Source organism: Chenopodium quinoa, unplaced genomic scaffold (assembly GCF_001683475.1).
Source record: "Chenopodium quinoa cultivar QQ74 unplaced genomic scaffold, ASM168347v1, whole genome shotgun sequence".
NCBI classification, from domain to species: domain Eukaryota; kingdom Viridiplantae; phylum Streptophyta; class Magnoliopsida; order Caryophyllales; family Amaranthaceae; genus Chenopodium; species Chenopodium quinoa.
This window is the reverse complement of record NW_018742439.1, coordinates 14,457-26,715: the sequence shown is the minus strand read 5'-3', so window position 1 is coordinate 26,715 and position 12,259 is coordinate 14,457. Positions and strand designations below refer to the sequence as shown.

Here is a 12,259-nt window from a genome sequence, read left to right as displayed (position 1 = left end):
ATTATTTGCCTTTTGCACTTAGATAAATTTTCTGGTGTTTGTGATATTGATGCAAAGACTCTTTCCACATCAACGTAGAAAGAAAGAAAGAAAGAAAGAACATAAAGTATGAAGAATGCTTCCTGGTTTAAGATACTGACTTTGATTCTATATGTCCGATTTTTGGTGTTGAGTAGATTGCTTAAGCGACTAACCCAGGAGCTACAGACATCTGGGTGGATTTGTGATAGATTGCTTCTGATCATGCTAAATCGACATCTACATGACTTTCTTGACTGTTGAAAAGTGTACTTCTAGTCTGACATATGTGCATGGTTAATTTGACTCTGTACTGGATTTTGCTTCAAAATTTCTGAATTAGGCCTGTTTTGAACTTGAATCAAGGTAGCCAGAATTCGAGGATTTGGATACCTTAGTTTGATCTGATTTTCACTGCCCTGACCTGACCTGAATTGATTTTTTTATTCGTAAACAAATTGGTTGTCAAAAGACATAAATATGAATATGACCTGAACTTGTTCTAAACCAAACCAAAATAAACTGAATCTTTTTGGAGGGGTGTTGGACTATGTTATTTTTGAAGTTTTGTTTTAAAAAAAGGTCACTATGCCATAAAAAGAGGCAACTACTTTGGTTTCTTTTGTTTATCTTTTCGTATGTCTTGTTACAGGGTGCAACAAGGATTTTCATTCGATTTGGATTAGATTTTATTCCTATGGTGAGAACTAGAGGTGGTGCTACTTTTAAAAAAAGGAGAGGCCTTCGTAGCTCAACAGGAGGAGTTAAATTGAAAGATACAGGAGGTATGATGAATGTTTGATTTTTGGATTATTAACCTTAATATACTAGTTGCTCTATTATGATAGTCTCCTAATACTATAGAATGTAGGTCCCTATATTAATATAAAAGTTACTATATTATTAGTTCCCTATGTAACTGAAAAAGGTCACTATATCAATGACAATGATTATTATTTTTAAGTTATTAGTTTGCTATATTATAATTGTTTGCTAGATGAAAATGAAGATAATTGTATATATAACTATATGCTTGCGTGTTTTTAGCATGTATCAATCTCGATCATGAAGATGAAGAGCATATTGATGGTGGAAGCAAAATGATCGATGATGATACTAACAGAGATAAAGATGCTTGTATTGAAAAAGGATTGAAAAAGAAAGCTATCACTAAGAAAAAGAAACCTTCTAACATTGAGAATGCTATACCTTTGTCAACTGTGATGAAAGGAAAGAAGGGGAATGAGTCTTCTTCTTCACATGCTATTGTTTTGCCAGCTAAGAAGAGAAAGTTGGATGAAAATGAAGGTCTTAAAGTGAAGAAAGTGAAGGCAAATAATGATAAGAACATTGTGATTCATAGGCAAGAATCTGCAATCATAGATAGTGATGTACATATGTAAGTGAATATTTGTTTCTTTTTTTTGAAGTTTTGTTTAAAAAAAAGGTCACTATGCTATAAAAAGAGGCTACTATTTTGGTTTCTTTTGTTTATCTTTTCGTATGTCTTGTTACAGGGTGCAACGAGGATTTAAAACACGTTGCAGGCCATTTCATTTAGTAGAGATGATTAAAACTTTTTCAGATGATCAAATCAAGGCTGTTAAAGAAATTGGCTTTGGAGGTTTGTTATCTTTGAAGGTGAAACGAACTGCAACTGATATGCTATCATGGTTGGTAGATTGTTTTGATCATGGTAGCTGCATGTTTACTATTGATGGTAAAAAAGATTTTGTTGTGACTGAATTTGATGTGTATGATGTTTTTTGCCTTCCTTGCAAAACATCTAAGAAAGTTGAAGAAATTTCTCGTTGTGCTAATGTCATCAACCCTGATTATGATTTAAAGGTTAAATGGAGGTCTCATTTTGGTCTTATGGGTGAGAATGATCAGATTCCTTTGGGTTTTTTGGAATCTAAGATCCCTTTACTAGTAGATGGCGGGGAAGAATTCAGACAGCTTTTTATCATGCATGCTTTTTCAAGTTTTTTAGCACCTACGTCCAACAGAACTGTGGATTTGAGAATTGTAAAATGTTTGGTTGATGTTAATCAAATAAGAATTTATAATTGGTCAAAATATGTCTTAGATAGACTTTGTGAAGCCGTGAAGAGCTACAAAGAAGGAAATATAGAATGGTTTTGTGGTTGTGTTTTGATGTTAGAGATTATCTATTTTCATCGATTGAGGTTTAGGAATGTTGTGTTAAATTCTACAATACCTTTAATTCAACATTGGACTGATGTGGATATAAGAGATAGAATTAGAAATGAAAAGTTGTCCAAGGGTTTTGGGTGTGGAATTCTTGAGTTTGATACATATCCAGTGAGTGAGAAGTTGCAATTTGAGGATGGACAAGTTGTTTGTAATCAATTCAAGGAAGCTCCTGTGAATCAAACTTCTGGAAAAGAATCTGTTGTTTATGAAGGTGTCCGTAGCAATGTTAAGGGTGTTATTCAGTTTGAGCTACCTGCCAGTTCAATGTCTAATGAGGAAATCCGTTCAATTGCTATTGATGTAAGTATTTTACCCTTTAATTCTGTCTGTCTGTTTGGTTTTTTCTTTTTTTTTTTTTTTTTTTTTTTTTTTTTGTCACAAATTATTTTATTAAATCTAAGTGCTACATTTTTTTTTCACAGGAAGTTTATGAGAAGTTTTTGCTCATGAAAAGAGATTTAGAAGTGGTATCTAACTTCTACATGAATGAGTTGAAAGTGTTATTTCAGACTCGTAAATCTAATGATGCTTCAACTTCGACACCTCCAATGTCCCAAACTGATTTATTCTTTATGAATCCTCGTGTTCATGAAATTGTTGATGAGATTGTGTCTCTTGTAAATTGGGTAAGCAAAGTGCCTAATGGTTTGGATGATGATGATATTGATGATAATGGTGCACCTGCAAAAGAGATTAATGTTGTAGTTGGTGAGGTTCCAAGGATAGGTTTTGAGCATGTTTTGAGTAATGGAAAATCTAAATGCTCCCTTGCTATGGATGTTAGTCTCTTTGGTGATAAAGTTACATATGTAACTGAATATATGAAGTCAAGTAATAAGGATATGAAGGTTTTGGATGCAGTTGTCCAGGAACTTGTTGACTACTGCATTAGTGATTATCATGGTTTCGATCTCAAGTAAGTCATGTCATTGTTCTTTTTGTTATTTATTTTCAAATTTTAATAATAAGTGACTATGTTAATATACATGTGTCTTTTTATTTCCTTGTACAGTGAGGTGTTGGTATCTTTTGGCAAACCATTTGAGATTACAAGGAATGAATTCCTTTCATTAGGTGCACCGGCTATTGCTATATCTTCTGTTATTATTGATTGTTGGGCTATGTTGCTTAATGAAAACCAGAAGAGTAGTGCACATGGACCTCAAAAAACTATATTTTGGTGTTTCTCAAAGTGTAAGTATCTTTCGGCTATTTAGTTACTACATCATTATAATGGTAGTTGTTCATTATAAAAAATTCATAAATTAATTTCACTATGTATTGAAAACAGTCACTATGATTCATAAATTAATTTCACTATGCAATGAAAACAGTCACTATGTAATGCAAGTAATTACATTTAAGAAAAATAACTCTACCTTCTAATTTTTTTAATATTTATTAATGTTTGTTCTTTTTTAGGCTTTTTTACTGAAAGTTGCAAACACAGATAGTAACACACAAGACATTGACAAGCTATTTGACATTTGGTCAAGATGGTTGTTCATTCCTTGCAATGATTTTGATATTGCAAATGTTGAGTTGGTAATACATTGCAAATGTTGACAATCATTTTTCAACTAAGTACTTTTATATTAAGTTTTTCAAGCTTAATAGTTGTTTATTTATTTATTGCAGATATTTGTTCCTATACTCTTGAATGAGCACTTTTTCCTAATTGTTGTGAATTTGAAGGAAGAAAAGCTTCAGTTCATTGATAATATGAGTTATGATACAAAGTACATGAGTGAGGTTGAGAAGTTCTCTGATGTTCTGGTAAAAATATGATATTTTGGATTTTATTTGTATTTTTCTAGTTAGGATATGCTTCATGGAACCTAAAGTATTAATTTATTTTGCCTAGAGTGATATGCTGAGTACTTTTCTTGATCAACGCCTTCCTCAAAGTAATGACTCAGTGAAGAACATGATTGAGTATACTTTGGAGTCACCTTCTGTAAATTGGAAGTCTGGAAAACAGAAGAATAATGATAGTGGCATTTATACTATGGTCAGCATGCTTTACTTTGATGGAGCTGATGTGTTCGACTGCGATGTTTTGAAAACGGTTATCTCGTCTCATTTTTTTTATTTGGCTTTCAATTTTTATTATATTAACTATTTCCTCCATGGAATTTAACTAGCTTTTTTATTCTAATTTTTGCTTAAATTAATATATTAGGTTTCAACTAGACGGACATTGAGAGCTCAGATTGCTGCTACTCTGGTATTATCTGATATGAACATTGTTAGAGATGAAGTTCTTGAAAAGCTATCTGAATTCAGATTAATAAGGAGTCAAGTTGCAAAAGATGTTTTTGATGGGATTAAGAAGAAAACAAAGCAAGGTAAAAAGGAAAAGAAAGTATAGGCAGACTAACGAATATGTGGATGAAGTTTTTTGCTCGGAAGTATTTGTATTTTGCACAGAAGTAGGAAATCTAATGTAATGATGTAGTTTGCATCAACAAATGGATAATCTAACAAAATTGTATAAGTGTTAATATAGAACAATATGATATGATTCCAGTTCATACAAAGCTTTTGAATTGGTGGTATTGGTAGTTCTTTTGATATGTAATCTTTAATTGACATTCAAGAAGTTTAGTGAAATATATATTAGTTATAAATTTGGCGCCTATGTTATAAAAAAATGGTACCTATGTTATTTAAAAAGGTTTCTATATGATAAGGTCACTATGTATTTAAAAAGGTATCTATGTTATTTAAAAGGTTTCTATATTATAAGGTCACTATGTATTTAAAATGTTATTAGTTCAATGTGTTAAATATAATTAAGTTATAATGCAAAATTATCACCATATTCATTATTATATTTTGTATACATATGTGACAAGTTTTCAAAGGACCTATGATAAATATGTACCTAAAAATGTCTAACTTTTTTTTATCTCTTAAAAAAGAAAAAAAAAAACTTGAAAAAGGATATTATATTACTTTTTATAGTCATTATGTAAGTAAAATGGCATTATATGAGGTAAAAATTTCCAATTACTATGCGATGCAAAAGGATCACTATGAGATGCAAGAGCGTTACTATGTGATAAAAAAGATTTCTATAATAATCTGTCTCTATTTAAATAAAAGGTCACTATGTAAGGTAAAAGTGTCGTATTTATATTAATCTATTCTTAAGCTATTCATTTAGTATATCAATTAAAAGAACGAGCCCCTCCTTCCCTAACTTTGTATTGGCTTAATCGATGTGGATTAGAAGAATTGTTAAAATGTGAGTATTTTTTATACGGTTGTTATATCATAATAAAGGTCATTATATCACTAAAAAGGTTATCACGGAATAAGGTGTCAATACGATGAAAAAAAGTCACTATAACGTTAAAAACACATACTATAATATAAATTGAAGTTATCATATGCCAATATGTCACTACATCAAAATAACAATATAAAGGTCAATAAAAAGTTTAACAATAAAAGGTCACCTTATCAATAAAATTTTAACAATAAAAGGTCCCTGTTTAATATATGTGAAACAATAACAATCACTATATCAATAAAAAGGGCACTATAGCACTATGTTCTTTCTTTCCTCTCATCTCCTCTATTTCAGCACTAGGCTGTCAGTAGCCGATGTTGCTTCTTGTAAATATGAAGTGGTTTTGCAGCCTTTCTACTCTTCTTTGAAATCCTGAAATCATGTACACGAACATATATAAAGTGAAAATCTAGTGGGAAGTAAACATAGTACAAAATTTATTTATTTTTTTCTACAAAAATACCTCATTCAAGTTGGATTTTTTTTTGCGGACAATTCCGACTATCATGGTTTGTTCTCTGACCACAAGTTCTACAAAGTCTATCTTTCCTTTGGCTTTCCTCAATAGCTATCTCTTTGTCAGATTTTTTCCTTTTTCCACTACCACTACCTTTGTTGGAAGACTTGTTTGGAGGAAGAATATCAACAACTATGTCATTAGATCCAACAAATAATTCGATGTGTTTATTTTTTGCCTCACGTTTATCAACTGGACTTATAGAATCCAAGTCTTTCATCTCATTTTCAAAAGATATTAGCTTAGACAACAATGACTCTAGGCATTCAACTTTCTCCTCACAAAGACTTACACATGAAAAAAAACCTGCACCATAAATCACCAACTAGCTTTTGCTTCTTATCCTTCTCTGCCCCATCAAGCAAGTTGTTTAAGCCAAAAATTGGTTTCTTCATAGCTTCTTTAGTCCAACGATGTAAAACATATTGCCTTGGAATCTCAAATAAGAACTTTCCTTTCATGACAAAGAGAATGTGACGACATAATATTCCAACAGATTCAAACATTTTACAAGAGCATGAAGCATCATTAGAACACAAAACATATGTGACATGATAGCTTTTTTTCCTTGTGTTGTCAACAATTCTATATTGCTCAATCCCTTCTTCTTCTTTGATGGTAACATTACTTATACCACAATTGTACAAAGCATGCTTGAATTCCTTTTGGAATATGTAAAATACATTATGAGTGTAAGCAAATGCAGCATGCTTTTCCAAGTACAGGGGGGTGACAAGTTGGGGATGTGTAGTTTTTGAAGTAGCATTCAACTTGTCTTGTGTGTGCCTTTGAGCATCGATTGCAGATTCATAGCGAAACCACAACTCAACCAATAACAAATGCTGATTGGTGAAATTAGTGAAAAAGCTATTTTCACTCTCTGATCTTTGAGTTGACCTTAAAATCCCACCCATAAAAAGGTCACGAAAGTAGGAAGGAATCCACATATTCCTTATATTACACATATTTTTGAACCAATCTTCATTCACTAAATCAAATTCAGACATCACAGACTGCCAACCAATTTCAAATTCTTCTGGTTCAAGGTCTCTATTCCACACAACAGAGTTTAGTTTATGAAGAAAATCAGTTTCTAAGCATAATTTGGGCCCTACCTTTTGTGGCACTTTTTTCATAATGTGCCACATACAAAACCTATGTTTTGCCTTATCAAGAACTTTTTCAATTGCCACTTTCATCGCAGGGTCTTGATCTGTCATGATACAGGTAGGCTGACAGTTATTCATTGCCTTTAAGAAAGTTTCAAATAACCATTCAAAGGATTCAATATCCTCCTTTGCAAGTAAGCCTATCCCAAAAGTCACACACTTACCATGGTGATCAACACCCGTAAATGGGGCAAAAACCATAGAGTATTTGTTGGTGTCAAATGTTGTATCAAATGTAATCATATCACAGAACAACGAATAATTTTTTCTACTAATTGCATCTGCCCAAAATACTCTTGTCAAGCGTTGATGTTCATCCATACAATGCTCAAAGAAAAAGGCACCTTCACTGTTTTCAGCTTTTTCTTTCAAATTGTTTATAAACATCGAAGCATCTTTCTCTTGTATGTAAGCTTTCAAGTCTCGATTAAAGTTCTTGAAATCATTCAATGTTGCACCTATATTATCATAGCTACCAAGATGTTCTTTCATCAACTTATAAGACTTGTTTGGACCAATGTTCAATCTAGAGTTGTCAAAAATGAATTTTTTCTGGCCAAGTTTAAGGTTTCCAACATTTGCCAAAAAATTCATTGTGTTGGGAGAAGCAAGATTGTGGCTATGAGATTCATGAAAGACATAAACCATCCATTTTCCATCTGAACGTTCTCTAAACCCAATCATTGCATTACATCCAAAACGATTTATGGTTCTTTTTCTAGCTTTAGGATTTTTATCTTTGTTAGAAACTTTTGCTTTAGTTTCACCATCCTTCGTAAACCCTTGTTTATTACAATGTAAATATTTCAAGTAGACTTTATCACTATCTTTAATTCTCTTTTCAGTACCTAGTCTTACCACAAACCCACCAAATCTAGCATATTGCTTATAAAAATCAACACCTTTAAGTAAGGAATCAAAAAGCATACCAAGTGTAGGCTTTAGTTTAGGGGGACAACACGGTATAAACTCTTTTGTTCCTCTGGGAGTGTAACACACACTTGGGCCCTTTAGTGACGGTAAGTTTTCAGCAACATTGGTAGTTGTAGATGTATTTGAGCAACTACCTTCTTCTGACTCCTCTTGCATTGTCTGCATATAATATCAAATATATGGTTTAAAATGGGTACTATAATAAAATAATCCATTCCATGGTGCAACTAACTGGACACCAACAAAAACAGTCTAAAATATATGGTTATGGTATCATAAAAAAGAGTTACTATATGGTATTAAGCAAGGTGTTAGTCATTTAAGCAAATACACAAACACCTTATGTGCAACAATTTCTCCTAGTGTTTAATATCATATATCCAGGAAAAAAAAACTTTAATATAAAAAAAATATATATATATTGCAAATATTTATACAAAAACGAAAAAAGAGCATATTGTTGATGAGGATTGAAACTACAAGTTGATGAGATTGAAACTAAAAAACAGAGCACTATTATAAAAACAGTCTACAATAATCACATACAAGGAAATAACCTACCATGCGCAATCAAATAGAAATTCAAGAAATTCAGCTTATATACAAGGAAATAATCACAGTTATATCGGTATTGTAAGCCGCAATCAACTAGAAATTCAGCTAAAAACAGAAATTAAAGAATGAAGAACACTTACTAAGATTATTGAGGAAGCCCCAAGTTATTGAAGAATCACGAGCCCTCAATTTTGGGAGTAAATAATCAAAGTAGCCCTAAAATTTGACGAATTGAGGAATTGACGATTTGATAATGAGATGAAAAGAGGATTTGCTGAGATTTGCTGAGATTTTGCGTTTTTCAGCAAAATTAACAGAGGATTTGCTGAGATTTGCTAAGATTTTGTGTACCTTGTATTTCAACCGTTAGATTATATCATTAATAATCAATGGCTGAGATTTGCTGTTTTTAGTTTTCACCATAAGCCCTGTTTTTAGCGGAACCCTCCCGTATATATATATATATATATATATATATATATATATATATATATATATATATATATATATACATGAGTTTATTAGATATTAAAGTTTGAAACTTTAATTTATTTTTATTCAAAAAAAGTGACACATATTGTGTTTATCTGTTGTTCCGTCCCCAACATGGAGGAGGTGAGCTGGAAGAGGATGTGATTGATGGTGTTCATGGAATCCCAGAAATCATGGTCGTGTCTCCAAACTTTCCATGGTTTAAAGGAAAAGTGGGTGATGTGTGTCCAGAGGCGGCGCCAACGGTGGGTTATAAGACGGAGGTGGCAGCGGCGGAATTGATTGGAAGAAGAGATAGTATGGTGATTAGAAGAGAATCAGGCAACGAGCTTGATCTGTCATTGATAATGTCGCTGTTCATCTTGATTTTGGTGCACCGAGTTAGTGCTTCAATCTAATTCTTTTATTCAAATCAAATGAACAGAATACAAGGATAAAAAATAATGTTAATTTTTTCAAAGAAAAGATAAAAATGGTTTTAGTGTTTTTTTTTTTTCGATTAAACTATTTAACTTACAAAAAAATCCATATAAATCTTTAAGTGATTTTTTTTTAAGTTAAATCTTTTAGCAATTAAAATAATAATTCTTTTCCATCAAATAAATTTGAGATAGTAAAAGTATAATAAACCAAGGGTGCAACGGAAGAGTATATATGGAGTACTAACCCTAACCCAAAGCTAGCGTTCTTTAGACTCGGATTACAGAAATAAGACCAAATAATATCCTAATCTTCAACTCTGAATTAAACTAAATACTGTAAAATCACAACAGTTTCTTATATGCACTACATCCCAGAATCCAGAGCAAACAAGGAAGGTGTGCGCTTATCAATATATACTTTGTATAATGTAAACTCTTTATGTACAACCCCAAAAACCCGATCTGTTCATGTGATACGATATGATAGTATCTACACACAAGCATTTACGCGGAAAATCATAATTAAGTGCGTGCATTGTAAAGACGATAATCTGCACTTGAAAGGTATAGAGGAAAAGGGATCAAACTAACCTATTAGGCTATTATACTGGGCAATTTCAAGAAAATTATAAAAATTATTCACAAAATTGTTTTAATGATGCAAAGAAGACTTGATAAAAGCTACATATGAAATTAGGAAAAATGATCACAAGGGACTAAGGCCCGATTCAGTTCACCTTAAAAAAAAATATTCAGTAAAAATAATTTCAGTTCAGTAAAAATAATTTAATTTCAGCAAAAATAATTTTAATTCAATAAAATTAATTTCAGTTCAACAAGGGCCTAAATTAGAACATTTTTTTTTTTTTTTGAAGAAACCAGATCATATAAATATACACAAATAAGACAATAAATTAGTCAATATAATGTTTGCAGAATGAACTTAGATTACACAAAAGTGTCATAAAAAAGTTGACAATTTCATATCAAAGTACAAATTGAAGCAAACCATTCTTCAAATCAGAACTTGAAGCAATGATCATCCTGCCGGAGAGCTCAATCCGACAGCTCGATGAAGTTTTTGTACTTTAGTTACAGTAGCGTATGAAGCTTGTCCAAAACAGTAGCATTACTTAAATTGTGTTGTACTCCGTAGCAATTTGATCTTTGATCTCAATTGTCGTCGTGATCCATCAGATCATATTATATGATTATAGCCTTTAAAGTTGCCTAAGCAATGACCTGGTAATTGGTCCTTCATAAGGCCGAGTGTCATTGTAAAAGCTAAGATCCATTAAATTACGAAAGATTGGCACGTCGATCCCATCCAAACCATTAAGATAACTCAGCATATCAGCACCATAAGTAATAAAAACAAGGGACCTAACACAAGAAATCCCTTGAAGTAGCCCAAGAATTAGACTATAATACTCGTAATCCATATCAAAATCATCATCCTTTTCATCATCACTTGGCTCCTCAACTGAAATCAGCACCATTTGCAAATCAATTGGAGTCCTAACAAATTCATAAAACGCTAAGTACCCATGAATCTCACAGTGCTCCAGCTTCGCGGCATCAATAGCAAATCGACAAACTTTGGATCCCCAATCATTCATTCCTATAAACAAATTCTTCAAATTAGACGCAGATATAGCAAAACAATGAACATCTACAGTCAAATTCATACACAACTTCAAATCTTCCAACAACGGCAAAGACTTTATAAGGGTATCAATCAAATAACAATATGAATCACATACAAATAACGAGAGCTTCTTCAAATTAGGCAGATTAATAAAAGTAGTAGGAGCCTTAAACTCGATATAGCCAGGCAAATTCAAGTCTAATTCTATAAGTGACCGAGTTTCAAACACACAAGTAGGTATGTGAAACAAAAGAGATGAATAAAATCCATGAGAATGATGAAATCCTACATTAATTACTTCAGGCTTACGGCGACAAATTTGATGAAGCCAAGGAACAAAGCAAGATAATATCTGCGTTGATTTAGTTGATTGACGGAGAGAAAATTGAAGGTTAAAAGTATGGATTTTAGGGGACGTGAGTTCGGAGAGGATGTGATCAACTGATGTTATGAAAGTACGGAAATCATGAAAGGTGGTTTCGAGGGAGAAGTGGGTAACGTGAGTCCAAAGGTATCGCCAACGACGGGATAAGACGGAGGTAGAGGCAGCGGTATCGATAGAGAGGAAAGAGAGTATGATGATGAGGAGACTATCTGGGAGGTCGCTTATTCTGTCTTCTTCCATGAATTTGATGGATCAAAACCCTAAATTGAAGATTAAAAGGGATTGAATTAAAATTTGATTTAATTATTGGGGAAAGATGATTAATTATGGTGTGGTGTAGTTACAGATAATTTAATTGGATGAAAGAGGAATAGAGAGGAAGGAAAGCAATGGTGAATCGATGAATGGACAATGAAGGGAGAATATGAGAGATGGTACGGTCAGGAATTTGATTTCCAGTCGAAATTGGGGCGGTAATTTTTTTTTTTTTTTTTTTAATTTTTTATTGGAATTATATTAACTGATAAAGTGTTTGATCCAATTAATTGTATGTGGGAAGGGGTGTTAGCCATGTTTGGTGATTAGGGGAAAAAAAAAAATTGATT

The 12,259-nt window shown here is 32.3% G+C and overlaps 3 protein-coding genes across 3 annotated transcripts; 1 reads left to right on the top strand and 2 right to left on the bottom strand.

Moving 5' to 3' along the window:
• The first annotated feature begins 224 nt into the window (after positions 1-224).
• LOC110716057 lies at positions 225-4,606 on the top strand. Its single transcript, XM_021894695.1, has 10 exons — positions 225-803; positions 1,066-1,417; positions 1,536-2,535; positions 2,658-3,151; positions 3,248-3,429; positions 3,527-3,585; positions 3,658-3,780; positions 3,874-4,011; positions 4,100-4,303; positions 4,418-4,606. Exons 1-10 carry the CDS (start codon positions 569-571, stop codon positions 4,604-4,606), a joined length of 2,976 nt encoding a protein of 991 aa, XP_021750387.1. The 5' UTR covers positions 225-568.
• Positions 4,607-5,837: 1,231 nt separating this feature from the next.
• On the bottom strand, positions 5,838-8,146 carry LOC110716046 (protein FAR1-RELATED SEQUENCE 5-like). The gene is made up of 3 exons (XM_021894685.1): positions 6,373-8,146; positions 6,057-6,263; positions 5,838-5,905 (listed from the first exon to the last, which is right to left on the bottom strand). Exons 1-3 carry the CDS (start codon positions 8,144-8,146, stop codon positions 5,838-5,840), a joined length of 2,049 nt encoding a protein of 682 aa, XP_021750377.1.
• A 2,695-nt stretch (positions 8,147-10,841) lies between these two features.
• LOC110716036 (F-box/LRR-repeat protein 13-like) lies at positions 10,842-11,894 on the bottom strand. Its single transcript, XM_021894674.1, has one exon. The coding sequence runs from the start codon at positions 11,892-11,894 to the stop codon at positions 10,842-10,844; it is 1,053 nt and encodes a 350-aa protein (XP_021750366.1).
• Positions 11,895-12,259: the final 365 nt, after the last annotated feature.